This window comes from Myotis yumanensis, unplaced genomic scaffold, assembly GCF_028538775.1.
Source record: "Myotis yumanensis isolate MYYU_CA2020_CCGP unplaced genomic scaffold, mMyoYum1.0.hap1 SCAF_1, whole genome shotgun sequence".
Lineage (NCBI taxonomy): Eukaryota > Metazoa > Chordata > Mammalia > Chiroptera > Vespertilionidae > Myotis > Myotis yumanensis.
The window spans coordinates 181,852,888-181,870,532 of record NW_027223752.1 but is presented as its reverse complement, the minus strand read 5'-3'; the positions used below and the strand labels follow the sequence as shown (position 1 = coordinate 181,870,532).

Genomic DNA, 17,645 nt, shown 5'->3' with positions numbered 1-17,645 from the left:
GTTTCGGGCCCCATCCCAAGTAGGGAGCATGCAAGAGGCTGCCCATCCATGTTTCTCTCTCTCCCCTTCCCTTCCTTTCTCTAAAAAGAGCACTAAAAACGTGTTTAAAATAAGAAAAGATTCTCATACAAAAATATATATATATATGTGTGTGTGTATATATATATATATATACTCATCAGCTTTTTTAGAATATAATTACTACTTTCAATGGCAGTGGTGCTACCACACGCAAGTCAAACTCTGGTGACCTATGAGACATCCTGGGGTGATCACTTAGTAACGGATATACATGTCTAATCACTATGTTGTACACTTAAAACTGATATAATAGTGTTTGTCAACTGTAATTAATAAATTTAAAAATTATGAAAAAAAATTGACACCATTTTATGAACCCAGGAATGCAAGTAAAGAACTCATCTTTTGCTGGACTGCATACCCTGAACCATAAAAAAAAACACTCTGAAGCCTTGAGCAGATGACACTTTCAGTGCACTGAGTTACTAACCTACTAAAACATAGGCAAGATAAATGTACACTCATCCAGTATGCATTTGAAATCCATTCAACCTATGCGAATTACAAATGATTTCTGACCTTCCACTTAGCACAAAATCTGAAGTGACCAACATTTTCTTGACTGTTATGTTTCACAAAAACCTTGTCAGCTTTAAACAAGGTCAGTCACTTCTATCTAGGCATGTAGCAAAAGATAAAAGCTTTGTGACGACCTACCTCTCCTTATTTTCCTGGTCAGGGTTTCTTAACCAATACAACAAAGCAACAAGGAAGTAGGCATGATAGTATGTGCTGCTGCGTGAAGAAAGTTCTATCAACTCCACACAGCCCCTACCTCACCACCACCCAACAAATCCCAGGTCCCTGTTCTTTCTTCCCCACCCACATGCTAAACTTTTCTCCCCTTCTTGTCATGTCCTGGCCTCCTGGGAGCAGTTGGCTACTACTAACAGAAAAGACCACAATCCCATAGAACGCATCAGGAAAGCATGAGAAGCATCTGATTCTATACAGGTTGGAGGCCATACTTGGCCAAAGAGCTCTTATAACCACTCCTCCAGCCTCAGAGAGCTAGAAAGAGTGCTTGTTTTATGCAGGAATAATCATTTCCACTATCAAACAAACACACTAACTAAACAAAACATGGTGTCTGAGAAACCTAGATGCAGTCCCCACTCCACAGAAAGGAAGAATTGGGCTCAATGCTCTAGAAATCAGAAAAACACGAACAATCCTCATGGCTGGCACCTGTGAAAGCATAGAGACATGCGGTCCCAAGGAGGTTCCTTTCTCCGTTCCCTCCTTACTCTCCTGCCCACTCTGCCACCACATGATAAATTCATTCATGGAAGAAGAGAATGAAAATCATAGTTTAGTATTGATTTGGATCCTAAATTCTGTCATGCTGGACCTCCACTGCGTAACTTAAGCTAAGCTTTCACTGTATATTGTCTTTTCAACCTCCAGACTCTTGCTTCTAGAACATAAAGGACATAAAGGGCATAAGTACCTGAAGTGTCTGGCTCATAAACTACAGTGACAGATCTTTTATTTCACAGGTTAAAATATTAAAGACAGAAATTACAATTCTATCCCCACAGTCAGGAAGTTGCAAGTCACACAGCCAGGCCTCTTCCCACTAAACCACGAGGCTTACCCAGGAAAAGCTTAATGGCACATTAATTATTCAGTTTCTCAAACAAAAGTTGATGCACATGGTACGACCACTTTAAAAACAGTTTGGCCATTCTTTAAAAACCTAAGCTTATACCCAACATGTGATCCAACCATTTTACTCCCAGTTGAGCCCAACGAAATGAAAGTGTGTCTATGTATCTGTACAGACATGTATACAAATAAAATGTCCATAGCACCTGTACTTGCATTGGGCTAAACCAGTTAAGTCCACTGCTGTCAATAAAGCTGTTTAAACAAAAGTTCATGCACATACTTGACATTTATCAGTATTTCTTTCTCAACTGTTTTTCGACTAAGTAGAAATCCACTCTGCACTTTCACTCGATAGCAGATGTTATGGAAACTTAACACGGCTCCTTCGGTCTTCTGGTCTTTGGGGGTGGTCCCCAGGAGGCCATTGGTGTTTCTTTGTGACATTGGGATAAAAACTTGGTCCTTATCAGAAGACATCTGGAGAGCGTCTGCTTTTCTGTAGAGGGAAAAGCAACAGTAAATTGACAGTCAAATAAATGTACTAGGTAACAACACACTTAACACAAGTCTGTTTTCTGACAAACTTGCAGTTATAAAAGTACTAAGTCCTGGGGATGTCATGTGCAGCATAGTAAGTGTAGTTAACAATGCTGTGTTATATGTTTGATAGTGGCTAAGAGATCTTTAACGTTCTCAGCGCAAGAAAAACTTGTAACTGGTGAAGAATGTTAACGACTTACTGCGGTGATCATTTCACAATATATATAATTAGTGAATCATTATGTTCTGTACCTGAAACTGTTATATGTCATTTATATCTCAATTAAAAAAGAGTATCCCAGCCAGTGTGTCTCAGCAGTTGAGCATCAACATATGAAGCGGAGGTCAGGGTTTGATTCTGGTCAGGCTGCATGCCCGGGTTTCGGACTCCATCCCCAGTAGGGGGCGTGCAAGAGGAAGCTGATCAACGATTCTCTCTCATCACTGATGTGTTCAGCTCTCTCTCCCTTTCCCTTCCTCTCTGAAGTCAATGAAAATGTATATTTAAAAAGAGTAAAAAGAATAGAGATCTAAATCTTTAAAAAGAATGTAAAATACCTCATTAATCATTTTTATATTGATTACATGTTTGCTAAAAATATTTTGGATTTATTGAGTTCAAAAAGATATATTAACATTAAAAAATAATACACAAGTCCATTTTAAACTGCCTTGCAATAAAGAGCTCTATTTTCAATGAACAGCTTATAATACTGGAATAAGAAAAACCTTGGAACTCCTATCATAGAGGTAGACACAACTCTGAATATATAAACTCCAACTGGATATCAATTAAATATCTAAAAAGTCCAATAGGAAGAGTATGAAAATTACTCAAAACTCATAAAACAGGGAAAAAATGAGTGGGAGTTAAACCTATCTAGCTTGAAAAGGATTTTATGGTATGATTCAAGATCAGAGACTACATGATCACCTTCACCCCCTATTACTGTTTTTGATATCTGGGGGGTAATTTTGGAGTTTATGACACAGGCATTACAAAAAATGGCTTAGCCAGGCAGTGAAGGATAAGAGAAAGTTTTCTGAATTTATAGCCCCAGGCTTTATATCGCTGCTTATAATGCTTCTTCAATCAGTAAGAAAATAAGCTTCACAATTGTTTGAGATGACATATTTAATTAATGGGTAAACATACTTAAATTCCAGAAAGATTTAGAATTAAGTATAAAAATGATTACGAAATCAAACCAGCCCTGGTCAGGTAACTCAGTTTGTTAGAGTCTGGTCCTGATACACTGAGGTCATGGGTTCATCCCCAGTCAGGGCACATACTAGAATCAACCAATGAATGAATAAATAAGTGGAACAACAAATCTCTCTCTATTTCCCTCTCTTTATCCCTCTCCCTCTTTTTCTAAAATCAATTTTTAAAAAGAGGTACATATATACAATGGAATATTACTCAGCAATAAAAAGGAATGAAATCTTGCCATCTGTTACAGCATGGATGGACCTAGAGCAGTGGTTCTCAACCTTGGCTGCACATTAGAATCACCTGGGAATCTTTTTTTAAAATCCTGATTTCTGGGCCTCATCCTCCGAAAATTCTGTTTCTTTGTTATGGGGTGGGGACACAACATTAGTAACAAAGAAGCAGAATTTCCGGAGGATGAGGCCCAGAAATCAGGATTTTTAAAAAGATTCCCAGGTGATTCTAATGTGCAGCCAAGGTTGAGAACCACTGATCTGGAGGGTATTATGCTAAGTCTTTCATACTCAATATCAAACGAAACTGGGAGGGACTAATTAAAACCTAGTCGTCTCAATTGAACAGTTTTCTATTTTCTACCAAATGTACTCCCAACACCCACGGACCTTTCAAGCCACTGGCATCCCAAAGGGCTGTCTCCACTCACTCAGCAGTTCCAGGGCTCGGATCTCAGGGTCCCTGTGCTCAGAGGCAGAGCACTAAGTCACTCCTGTAACCGCGGAGCTGAGCCCGCCAGACCGTCCCTACACACGCTGAGGAAGCAGGTCCCACTGCACCAGGACGCCCAGCATCTGTCCTGCTTTCCCGCGTGAAGCTGTTCCACACTCTCCCGGCTCCTTTCCAGGCTGCCTCCTTCCAGGGACCCCCGCTCCCCTGCTCTGGTGGGCGCTCCTGGGCTCCCTCTCCCCTCCTGCGCGCTCGGGACTCGGTCTGTAACCACAGACTCGGGACACAGCCCCTGGCGGGAAAGCCGGGCAGGAGGCGACCTCCCGGGACCAACGCTCACAGCCCCACCCGCAGCCCACCCACCGCGCCCGCGCGCTCCCCGCGGGCCCGGCACTCACGCGCGCGGCTATCACCTGGGAAGGCGCCGGCCCGCGGTCGCGGTCACGGTCAGGAGCTTTGGGCAGCGAGGAGAAGAGCACAGTCCGAGCGAAGGAGGGTTTCACCTGGCACACCTCCACCTCGGGCTGCGGACGGGGAGCGCGGGGCAGCAGCACCTCCCTAGCGCCCCAGGCTCTCTGGGTCCGCGCCCGCGGGAGGGCGGAAGGCGCGGCGCCGCCTGCCCGGCTGGATGAGCGCTCAGGAGGCCCCCTGTCGCGGGTAGCGAGGGTACCGGGTTCTGCACTGGACCCTGCTGCAACCCGCCCTCGGGTCCGGGTCAAGGAACACCCCGGGACAAAGAAACACAAGTATATATCCTGGATACTCTGTGTCCAGGGCGCGTAGGAAATGGACAGTTGGCCACGAGCCCGGTAATCCAGGACGCCACCAGCTCATCAATACCTGGTCTCCCCGGATGGATCTGGTCACCGCAGGGGCCCCGCCTGAACACCAGGAGACGCGGACGCCTAGGCCTTTTTCAGTGTCACGCGCTGCGCATCCAGAGCAGGTGGTGGTCTTTATAAATGAGCTTCTGAGAAGTTAGGTTCCTGTGCCCCAGGGCCAATGGGATCAGGAGCTAAATCTATGGGGCAATGGGGGGCGGGAGGTGGGGGAGGGTTGAAGGGTGGAAAGAAAACTTCTTGAACGAAAATATTAGTGGAATCAGTTTAAATGCATTCTTCACAGTCCTGTAAGTCTGGAAAAGTTGGAAAGTGATTTGCAGATTCAGGAAAAGGATTGGTTGTCAGGCTTTCTGAGTGTGAATGGCCATGCCAAAATTCACCTGTTGCATCAACTCCCGGAAATTAGTACTTGCATCTAGGTAGTTTCTGGTTTGTATTTACAAACAAAAATTATAGTACCCGTTAAATTGTTTATTAGACACGAAGCATTACTGTTAATTCTTTACCCCATACAAGGAAGTTTTAGCCAGGAGTCTTAGGTAGGAATATTGATTATACAGTTTTAAAAATAATATTAAAAATACAATACTGTATACTTTTAAAGGACTTAAAATTATGTATCTATTAAGCACCCAAACACTCGGGTGAAATTGGGGTCGGTGGTGGTGGTTTTTGTTGTTGTTGTTATTAAATTTCTGAATCACTTGAAAGACCCTTAAAAACCCACATACAAAAACATTTGTCATTTTAAGCCAAGATTGGGAAAAATTCTCCAGAGCTGGCTCTTAATAACTATTTGCAAAATTGAAAAACAGCTTCTACAGATAAAACTTTATTGATATCAGTAAAAATGAAATAAATTTCCAGCAACCTCTAAAGTCAACCAAGAGGGGACTGCTAAAAATGGAGAAAACACACATGAAATTGACTAAAAAGCACATAAAAAACAACAGGATAGTACGGTGAATATAGCATTGTGCAATGATGTAAAATAAAAACAAACCAAAAACCCGTACATAGAAAATAGTTGGCAATACAAAAAAATGTTTTCTGGGTAATAACATGACTATTTTTTTCTTCTACTTTAGCGAAAATTTCTAAATTTGATATAATACAGACATATAACTTTTATATTGGGAAAAATGAATGCTATTTAAAGGCAAAAATAGATAAAATGTCAGTGTTTACTTTTAGTCAGTAAGTGTACAGATGTAAGATAGATAGATGACAATACTTAGAGTCATATCCTCATCCGACATAGGGCTAAAACCACTAAAACAAACAACAAAAAACTTTCTGCCTTGTTTTAGTCTAATTTAAAAAATATTTTAGTTTGTGATTTCTTCATATTAATGTCAGTTTATTTTCTAGCCAACATTATACTACAACCTAATCTCACCCTAATACTTTTTCAAGCTGATCATTTCCATTTTGCTTGACAGTGTGAACCAAAAAAAAAGAAAGATGCTCCCATAAGTCATAAATTCCTAACTGGGAACTGGGCAGGTCATAGAATATAGTCATGCCCTATAACTTTTTTTTCCAATAGATAAGACTTACTATTTTTGGTCAAATTTTGTTTGTTTGTTTGTTTTTTAATTGATTTGAGGGGGGGGGGGGGAAGGGAGAGAAATTCATCAGTTGTTCCACTTATTTATGCATTCATTAAATGGGTTAATTCTTGTCTGTGCCCTGGCCAGGGCTCCAACCCAAAACCTTGGCACATCAGAAAGATGCTCTAACCAACTGAACTAACTGACCAGGGCTAGTGAAAGGTTTTTAAGCAATCCCTGCCCACTGTTCTTGTGCATATAGGTTAACACACCTTTGCAATTCCTGAATACCCCCTTGAAGGTATAACCACCCTCAAGAGAGCACATGATCTTGTTAACTATCCTGTTATTCAATTGCTGCCTTGGTCTCTCTCAGCTTCATGTAATCTTCCTTAAATTCCTTCCTTACTTTTGAATGAAGAAAAGAAATTTCAACACTGTCCTTCTCCGGAGCATTTGAGATCTAGCTTCCTGGCAACTGTGGTCAATTTTGGCTCAAATAAACTCTTACAAAATATTTTTAGAGGTGTGGACATTTCTTACATCAACAAGAAATGCAAGTGAAACCCAGCATTACATAAATATATTGCATTGTAAAGAAATGAGTTATCTAGATATATAAAAGCCTAAGCGACCATTACAACTGAATGACCACTCAACGCAGGAGCTGCCCCCTGGTGGCTAGCGCACTCCCAGAGCCAAACTCCCCTGAGCCTGTGTATGCAAATTAACCCTCCATCTTGGTTGGGTTAATTTGCATGCTCACTCCTGATTGGCTGGTGGGTGTTGCGAAGGTATGGTCAATTTGCATCTTCCTCTTTTATTAATGTAGATCAAACAAGAAAAAAATTGCCTATAACCCATCAGCCACATACCATCTGCTTTTAGTCTTTCTATATATATACATGTTTTCTGAAAAAACAATAATGGGCTTATATAAAAAGCACAAAGATGATGGGCATCATCTCTGAAATCAGATAGCCTGTGTCTGAATCCTGGCTCTCCCACACCCTGGAGATTTGAAATTGAACTAGCTGCTGAGTTTTGTAGGTGGTTATTGGTGATCAGGGGAAACAATCTCTCAGAGTAGTTACAGAGATTAAATGAGATCATGTGTGTGTAAAGCACTGAACAGTCATTCTCACTGGTTGGCACTCAATAAATGGTAGCTATTATTTTGTAAACTGCTCTATTGCAAACATGGTTCCCTGTCATTCAATATCTTGATACAACTTTATACTTAAATAGAGGCCTGATGCATGAAATTGTGCAAGGGGCTCGGCCCTTACAGCAGCTCTAGCTGCCTCCTGGCCCCCGGCCTCACCCCCTGCCCACTGGTCATTCCGGAAGGTCTTTCCAGAAGGTCATTCTGCCATCCAGTCTAATTAGCATATTAGCTCTTTATTATATAGGATGGTTGCATGGCATTCAATTGTTTGTTATATATTTAATTATTTAACCAATTTCCCTATTATTCACAAAATATCCTTATAGCTGTCATTGCACACACAGATAAATTCCAGAAGGGGAATCAATGGGGCAAAATGGTATGCCAGTTTAAAATTTTTCAAAACACAGACAATTTTCCCACAAAAAGTTTGTGCCAACCTCACTGTCTCCCAACAATTTAAAAGATTGCTTGTTCTCCAATACTCTCACAAATACTGGATAGAATAAGTTTAATTTTTAAAATTTTAATAGATGACAAATAGCATATCAGCGTTTTAATTTATATTTCTTTGCCTTAGTGAGTGAAACAAACTTTTTTATTTTTTCTTCCGGAGATAGAGGAGGAGGAGGTGGTGGCAAAGCGTGAAGTGTCTCTCCCTGGGCTACAGCGAGGAGGTGGCTGGCGTCTGAACCTCTCCCCCCTGCCCTGTTCCAGGTCCCAGCCCTTGGCCGAAGATCCGATAGGATCAGAGAGGAGGTGGCGGTTGCTGAGCAAAGGTGGGACTCACTGGAGGACTGGCTGCCTCTGGCTGCACCGGGACAGAAGCCACCACCAGTCTCCATCCCCTTCTTGCCGGGAGTGTGGCAGAAAGGAAAAGTAAACATTTTTAATCACTTGTGGTTTATTGGTAAGGCCTTCACATTTCTTTCTATTAATTTTTTGGATGGCAATGCAAGTAAACATAAAGAGCATTGTATTGTAAAGAAATGAGTTATTTAACTATAAGCTAGCATTTTATTTGGAGCTAATTATTTTTAAATGCTCTGTTTTCCCTTTTAGTTTTTGTGTATATTAGGACATAGATGAACAACCTTCATTTCTCTGGCAACCTTAATTCTCCTTTGCCAGGTAACCTAACATTAACATTTTGACTGTTAGGACATCTTTGGGAGGACATTGTTCTGCCTACCACCAGGCCTGCAGGAAACCAAGAGGATGCCACAGAGGGAGGAAGATTATTTTAAACTGAAGACATTTGAGATGCAGAAAGAAGCCTTTTTGGAGCTACCCTTATCTGATTGAATGCAGGGCCTTCCTAGAGTGAAGCCACCATAAATCCCCTCTGGAAAATTCACTGCCAAGAGAGAAAACCAACCACTCACATTTGGAGAAGCATTTGCCTAAAGGAACTGTTGGGGTCCAGCCCCAGCAGGTCCAGGGGTTCCCAAAGGTGTGGACGGAGTCGGCGAAGAATGAAGGACACGGAGACAGCGTTCAGTTGATCATCATAGCCAGGTTCTCTTTTTATTGTCCTGTTACATCTATATTTATACTATTTGATCCTATAAGCATGCCTCTATAATTACATCATGGTATGTTTTGGGTAACATTCTACAGTTCCCTGTTTCTTATCTGACCTTTGCCAAAAACCCTGTCTCTATCTAGTTCTATTGATTTTAATCTTGTCTAAATTAATCTCTGTGTTTTATTATAAGGGCTATTCCAAGGTCACTGCTCTACTGATAGGCTACAAGGAAGTGACTGAAGGAGATTATCCTACCCAGTAAAGGTTATGTCCTTTCCAGCCTCCCTGCTTGCCTTCCCTGGGACTGCCCTGTGTCGGTGGGTCTCCAGGGGTATAGGCTTTGGTGCTTTCCCTGGTGGGCAGACCCCTGGGGATGTGGGCCCAACAAGTCCCAAATTTATTGCCAACAGTCTTAGTCCAAGTTCTTCATAAGTAATACATGGTATTTCTGTAACACTAGGGGGTTTTACTGATTTATTCTCTCCCTTAGTCCTGTTAACCCCTAACCTGGGGAAACAACCTTTCTCAGGGAGGTGGTCCTGTTTAGAACACATAGCGCTAAGAGGGGGAGCAAACATATGTCATATATGGCAGGTTCCTTGAAACACAAGCTGTGCAGATGTTTCTTCCCTGCAGCGACTGTGTCAAGCAGCAAGGGTGGTCCAGCTTCCGGCAAGGAACATTACCAAAAACTGTCAGACTTCCATTTGTTTCCCTAACAGCCCATTTGTCTTTCCTAAAAGTCCTTTGTTTTCCCATAGAAGCCCTTCCAGCCTCTCTCTCCTGCATCAAGTTGGTACATAAACCCCATAATCCTGTCTTTTCTCCCTAAATCTGTCTGTTGTCGGTGAACTTTCAGCTCCTCCCCACCCCCTTGGTCCTAAATTGGTAGAGAAAACATTTTTCCTCCCAACACTGAAGGGACCTAGAGAGAGTGCACAGCAACACCAAGGACTGCTGAGATTAAATTCTACAAATGTGGTGGCATCAACGCCACAAATGAGCATGGCTTTCCCATTCACAAAAAGTAAAGATAGAGAAGGTAAGAAGGTTGAATAAATGATCAGATATGGTTTTGCTGAATGGGTAAGGCAATAGAAAAATGGAGCAAAGTTGCCCAGCCAGTGTGGCTCACTGGTTGAGCATCGACCTATGAACAGGAGGTTACGGTTCAGTTCCCTGTCAGGGCACATACACAGGTTGCAGGCTCAATCTCCATTTGTGGGATGTGCAGGAAGAAGCTGAACAATGATGTTTCTCTCTCATTGATGTTTCTATCTCTATCCTTCTCCCTTCCTCTCTCTAAAAGTCAATAAAAACATTTTTTAAAAAAAAAAAAAAAGGAAAGAAAAATAGAGCAAAGAGTTAAATGGATGAAATGATTCATCATTGGAAAGTGAAATCAGTAAGAGATGGAATGTGAGCCTATGGAGGGGTCACTTGGAGGCTAAAAAGCTGAAACAGGAGGATAAGGCCACTGAATAGGAAACTAACACTTAATATTGGCATTCCAGGTTTGGTCAAGGTCCCAGTGTTTGAACATGACAGTAGAATTATGGAAGTGGCCCAGCTGCTGTGGCTCAGTGGTTAAACTTTGACTTATGAACTAGGTCACAGTGATGGCGAACCTTTTGAGCTCGTCGTGTCAGCATTTTGAAAAACCCTAACTTAACTCTGGTGCTGTGTCACATATAGAAATTTTTTGATATTTGCAACCATAGTAAAACAAAGACTTATATTTTTGATATTTATTTTATATATTTAAATGCCATTTAACAAAGAAAAATCAACCAAAAAAATGAGTTTGTGTGTCACCTCTGACACACGTGTCATAGGTTCGCCATCACTGAGAGGTCACAGTTTGGTTCCCGATCAGGGCACATGTCCAGGTTGTAGGCTCAATCCCCAGTGTGGGGCGTGCAGGAGGCAGCCAATCAATGATTCTCTCCTATCATTGATATTTCTGTCTCTCTCTCGCCCTCTCCCTTCCACTATGAAATCAATAAAAATATATTTTTTAAATAAAGAATTAAGGAAGTGGAAGAGAGGCTTATTTGTCTTCTATTGCTGAGTGACAAATTATCAATTTAGCATTTCAAAACAACACTCATTTATTATCTCACAGTGCTGGAGGTAATGAATTTAGGTAGGCTAGATAAGGCGCTGCTCAGGGTATCACAGGGTCATTTAAAGTGTCAGCCAGCTGGGCTCTTATCTGAGGAGTCTGCTTCTCAAGTCACCTTGTTGGCAGAAGCCAATTCCTTGCAGTTTTAGGACAAAGTTCCCTGTCTCATTGCCTACTGTCAGCCAGCTTCTCCAGGCTGTTCTTATATGACTCCCTTCGCTTTCTCTCTCTCTATCTCTTTCTTTTCTTTCTTTTCTTTCTTTTCTTTCTTTCCTTTCTTTCCTTTCTTCCCTTTCTTCCCTTTCCTTTCTCCCTTTCTCCCTTTCTCTCTTTCTCCCTTTCTCCCTTTCTCCCTTCCGCTCGCTTTCTTTCTTTCTTTCTTTCTTTCTTTCTTTCTTTCTTTCTTTCTTTCTTTCTTTCTTTCTTTTTCTTTCTTTCTTTCTTTCTTTCTTTCTTTCCTTCTTTCCTTCTTTCCTTCTTTCCTTCTTTCTTTCTTTCTTTCTTTCTTTCTTTCTTTCTTTCTTTCTTTCTTTCTTTCTTTCTTTCTTTCTTTTTCTTTCTTTCTTTCCTCCTAATCCTCAACTGAGGATATTCTTCCATTGATTTTTAGAGAGAGTGAAAGGGACGGGGAGAGACAGAGAGAGAAACACATCTATTGGTTGCATCCCACATGTGCCCCGACCAGGGCCATGGTTGGAGCCTGTAACCCAGGCATGTGCTCTTGACCTGAATCAAATCCAAGACCTTTCAGTCCATAGGCCTACACTCTATCCACTGAGCCAAACTGGTTTAGGATATATATTTTGCCCCCTCCCTTATATATTTTTTTTATTTCAGAGTGGAAGAGAGAGGGAGAGGGAGATAGAAACATCAATGATGAGAGAGAATCATTGATTGGCTGCCTCCTGCATGCCCCCTACTGGGGATCAAGCCAGAAACCTGGGCATGTGCCCCGACAGAGAATCCAACCGTGATCTCCTGGTTCATAGTTCGATGCTCAACCACCAAGCCACACTGGCTGGGCTAATGTGGTGTTTTAATATGTTGATTGGTTTTTATATGTTGAACTATCCTCACATTCCAGGGTTAAATCCCACCTGATGATGGTGTATAACCCTTTTAATGAAGCTGAATTCAATTTGTAGTATAATGTAGAGAATGTTTGCATCTATATTCACAAAGGATAGTGGTCTATAATTTTCTTTTCTTGTAGTGCCTGTGTGTGGCTTTGGCATCAGGAAAATGCTGACCTCACAGAATGAGTTGGGAAATGTTCCCTCCTCTTTAATTTTTCAGAAGAGTTAAAGAAAGATTGATGTTAGTTCTTCTTTAAATATTTGGTAGAATCTACTTGTGAAGCCATTTGGTCATGACTTTGCTTTGTTGGGAAGTTTTTGAATACTGATTCATATTTATTCAGATTTTCTATTTCTTCATGAGTTTTCCAGATTGTATGTTTCTGGTAATTTGTCCACCTTATCTAAATTATCCAGTTTGTTGACAGACAGTTGTTCATAATATTCTTTTATAATAATTTTTATTTCTATAAAATCAGTAGTAATGTTTTCACTGTTATTTCTGATTTTAAAATCAGAAATTTGAATCATCTCTCTCTTTCCTTAGTCAATCTAGCTAAAGATTTGTCAATTTTGTTGATCTTTTCAAAGAAACAACTTTTGGTGTCATGGCGTTATTTTTATACTTATAAAGATACCTACTTATACAATATGTTATAGTATTTAGTCCATAATTTTATAACTGCTAACTTTGGTATCTTCCTTATTAGAGTGTAAATTACTTTTCAAGGCCAGTTTCTAGCTTTAAGATAGCTACTCAATAAATTCATCATTAAATGAGGTAAGTTTAAAGGGGTATACAAAAAGAAACATACATAAATCATAAATGCAAAGGAGGTATGGGTGGTTTAAGGTAAATGAATTAAGTTGGCCCATATATATTAAAAATAATACAATGTAACAGCATGAGGTTTTTTTCCCCTTTGTTATTTAAAACAACAGGCATTGATGTGGATTTCTGTTATTAAAGCCTAGTTTTTACAGAGTTCAGAGTTCTTCCTCCTTGATGCTTACATTTCTTTATCATGAGCCCCCAAATAAATCTCATCTTATCAGGAAGTACTGGTTTTCTCACTTTGTACTCATGCCTTAACTGAACTCATTCATAACTCCTAATGTTTTTGTCCTCAAATCTAAGCCTTGCCTCCAATGCTCCATCAGATCTTGCATACCTACATTGCAAGTAAGTCATTCAAACAGGCACAAATTTATTTACAGAATTAGAAGTGCATTTGGTTAATTGTAAGGTCTTTTTGAACTCCACCAGTCTATGATACTGCTGCTGCTGATGTACTCAAATGCCACTGAAATGCTCACTAGCATCGGGTTTCAGATTGTAGTCTGATCATCCAACTTCTGCGTATGGGCCATGAAGTTTCAATCGCACTGTACATGCACGCCCGCACGTGGTATTTTGTGGAAGAGCCACACTCAAGGGGCCAAAGAGCTGCATGTGGCTCGCGAGCCGCAGTTTGCCAACCACTGTCCTAGGGTACCAAAGAGAGGCTTCAAAGATTCCACAAACCTCATATGTGAATATTGTTTTCAATACATTTTAACTATTAAGAAAATAAAAAGATAAGCCACAGACTGAGAGAAATATTTGCAAGTCATATATCTGATAAACAATTTGTATCTATAGCATGAATTTTTTCTCAATAAATAAATAACATTTATGCATGTTGGCTCTATTCTATAAATAAAACTACAAATGCAAATATTGCACATGCATTTTTAAAAATTTATAGGATAGAGAAACAACTTGTGTCCAGAATAAATAAAGAACCCTTACAAATCAATACCAAGAAGATAAATGCCACATTTTAAAATGGTCTAAAGATTTAAATAGATATTTCACCAAAGCTATATGAATAATCAATAAGCTCATGAAAAGATGTTCAACACGTTTAGTCATTAGGGGAATACAAATTAAAATCACAGTGAGCCCTGGCTGATGTGGCTCAGTTGGTTGGAGTGTCATCCCACACACCAAAAGGTTACAGGTTTGATTCCCAGTCACGGCAACCCAGGTTGCTGGTTTGGTTCTCAGTGGGGGTGCATGCATGTGGGAGGCAACTGATTGATGTTTCTCTTTCATCTCTATCTCTCTCTCCTTTCTTCTCTCTAAATTCAGATTTTTTAAATGTTAAAAAAATAAAATCACAAAAAAGCAATCCCACTTACCATCACACCAAAAAAATTAAGATACCTAGGAATAAACCTAACTAAAAAGGTAAAAGACCTCTACTCAGAAAACTATAGGACGTTGAAAAAAGAGATAGAGGAAGACATAAACAGATGGAAGAACATACCATGTTCATGGATTGGTAGAATCAACATCATTAAAATGTCCGTACTACCCAAAGCAATCTATAAATCCAACGCACTTCCTATTAAAATACCAACAGCATATTTCACAGACCTAGAACGAACTCTCCAAAAATTCATCTGGAATAAAAAAAGAACCTGAATAGCTGCAGCGATCCTGAGAAAGAAGAACAAAGTAGGTGGAATCTCAATACCAGATATCAAGCTGTATTACAAAGCCACTGTTCTCAAAACTGCCTGGTACTGGCACAAGAACAGACATATAGATCAATGGAATAGAATAGAGAATCCAGAAATCGCCTTGAACCAATATGCTCAATTAATATTTGAAAAGGAGGCAAGAACATACAATGGAGTCAAGACAGTCTCTTCAATAAATGGTGTTGGGAAAATTGGACAGATACATGCAAAAGAATGAAACTAGACCACCAACTTACACCATACACAAAAATAAACTCAAAATGGATAAAGGACTTAAATGTAAGGCAGGAAACCATAAAAATACTAGAGGAATCCAAAGGCAACAAAATCTCAGACATATGCTGAAGCAATTTCTTCACTGATACAGCTCCTAGGGCACTTGAAACTAAAGAGAAAATGAACAAATGGGACTACATTAAAATAAAAAGCTTCTGCACACAAAAGAAACCATCAACAAAACAACAAGAAAGCCCACTGCATGGGAGAACATATTTGCCAATGTTATCTCTGATAAGGGTTTAATCTCCAACATTTATAGGGAACTCATACAACTTAACAAGGAAGATAAACAGTCCAATCAAAAAATGGGCAAAGGACCTAAATAGACACTTTTCAAGAGGACATTCAGAAAGCCAAGAGACATATGAAAACATGCTCAAAGTCACTAATCATCCGAGAGATGCAAATCAAAACAACAATGAGGTACCATCTCACACCTGTCAGAATGGCTATCATCAACAAATCAACAAACGACAAGTGCTGGAGAGGATGTGGAGAAAAAGGAACACTCATGCACTGCTGGTGGGAATGCAGACTGGTGCAGCCACTATGGAAGACAGTATGGAGTTTCCTCAAAAAACTAAAAATGGAACTCCCATTTGACCCAGTGATCCCACTTCTAGGAATATATCCCAAGAAACCAGAAACACCAATCAGAAAGGATATATGCATCCCTATGTTCATAGCAGCACAATTCACCATAGCTAAGATCTGGAAACAGCCTACGTGCCCATCAGCAGATGAATGGATTAGAAACCTGTGGTATATCTACACAATGGAATACTATGCTGCTGTAAAAAAGAAGGAATTCTTACCATTTGCAACAGCATGGATGGAACTGGAGAGCATTATGCTAAATGAAATAAGCCAGTCAATGAAAGAAAAATACCACATGATCTCACTCATTTATGGATAATAAAGACCATTATAAACTGATGAACAAAAATAGATACAGAGGCAGAGCAGCATCGAACAGACTGTCAAACTACAGTGGGAAGACTGGGAAGGGTTGGGGGGCGGGAAGGGTGGGTAAGAGATCAACCAAAGGACTTGTATGCATGCATATAAGCATAACCAATGGACATAAGACACTGGGGGTAGGGGAGGCCAAGGGAATGTCGGGGGGGGGGGGGGGGAGAAGGAGACATATGTAATACTCTTTGTAATACTTTAAGCAATAAAAGTAAATAAATAAATAATAAATAAATAAAATCACAACGAGATACTGAAGGGGAAAATAAGACATTTGGGGGGCTAGCTTTCTGAATCTGTGCCAGTAACCTGCCTTCTTGACATACACCCTTGCTTGCTGATAAACTCCATTCTTATTAAACTCCATTCTTATCTGTGATGCCTGTCCTGCCTTGCAGAACCTGTTTCCAAGAATACTCCCATTTTACAGAGACCATAAACCATGAACCATACACAATCCCCGAAGAGGCTGGTGCCAGTGCTGGCAACCCTCTGGGTGTGGTCTCACTTCCCCCATCCTATCTCATGGGGTGGGGGTGGGGGGGCTGCAAAGCCCGAGAAAGGTCCGGAAGCCTGATACATATTTGGGGGACAAAGGAACTAAAGGGTATAAAGGGAAAGCTTTGTCCATGTTCATCACTCAGGATTTGGAGACTAACTCCCTTGTGTCATGGCACTAATGCAATCTGCAATAAAGGCAACTTTTCTGAATACTCTCTGAGTGCCCGGATGATTAATTCTCCCGCACCACCTGGCCGTTTATCTGCAACATTAATTTGGTGCATTGGCTGGGAAAATACCAGTCGCGCTGTCTACTTAGGGCACCGCTGGTAAAGGCTGACAGCAGTTCCATTTGCCCGGGCCCCCCTGAAGACAGGAAATGTGTGCCTCCAGTGATTTGCTGGATTCCAGTCCTCATCGAGCCCGGATGACCAGGACCCCCGCTCACATCCCAGTGGACTCCAAGGAGAACAGAAAAGCCCTTTCTGGAACCAGACGTCTGACCAGTGAGTTTTCCCCCAGGGAACCAGTCCAAGTTCAGGCCTGTCTTTCGGGACAGAAGAAGTGGCTGAGCACCACTTAGGCAAAATATTTGCCTCAGTTCAGGGACTTTCCGTGGGCGGAAGTCAAAGCTTGGATTGACTGGTGTGTGAATATGAATGTAAGAGTCTGTGTGAAGTGGAGGTTACCTTGTGTTTGTCCTTCCAACTCTGTTAACTGGAAGGGATTACATGGTTTAACTGCAAATATGGGAAGTAGTTCCTCCAAACCCACTGTTTTAGAATGCATGTTAAAGAATTTTAAGGAAGGTTTTACTGGGGACTATAGGGTGAAGTTAGTTCCCTCGAAGTTAAGAAAGATGTGTGAAATAGACTGGCCGTCTTTTGCAGTAGGATGGCCAGCAGAGGCACATTGGATGTTCCCACAATCAGGAATTTTTACA

At 40.8% G+C, this 17,645-nt stretch overlaps 1 protein-coding gene across 5 annotated transcripts in view; it reads right to left on the bottom strand.

Moving 5' to 3' along the window:
- LOC138993653 (broad substrate specificity ATP-binding cassette transporter ABCG2) overlaps positions 1-17,645 on the bottom strand; it is a 79,139-nt gene that overhangs the window by 42,066 nt on the left and 19,428 nt on the right. For 3 of the 5 annotated variants that reach the window (XR_011468331.1, XM_070392902.1, XM_070392911.1), the window contains one exon: positions 1,973-2,188. Coding sequence is in view for 3 of the 5 variants with exons in the window: in XM_070392902.1 (XP_070249003.1) it covers positions 1,973-2,169 (197 nt within the window). In the remaining 2 variants the exon portion in view is untranslated. Of the gene's footprint in view, positions 1-1,972; positions 2,189-4,969; positions 5,094-17,645 lie in introns of those variants that run through there. The other 2 variants (XM_070392920.1, XM_070392929.1) reach the window with 2 other exon arrangements.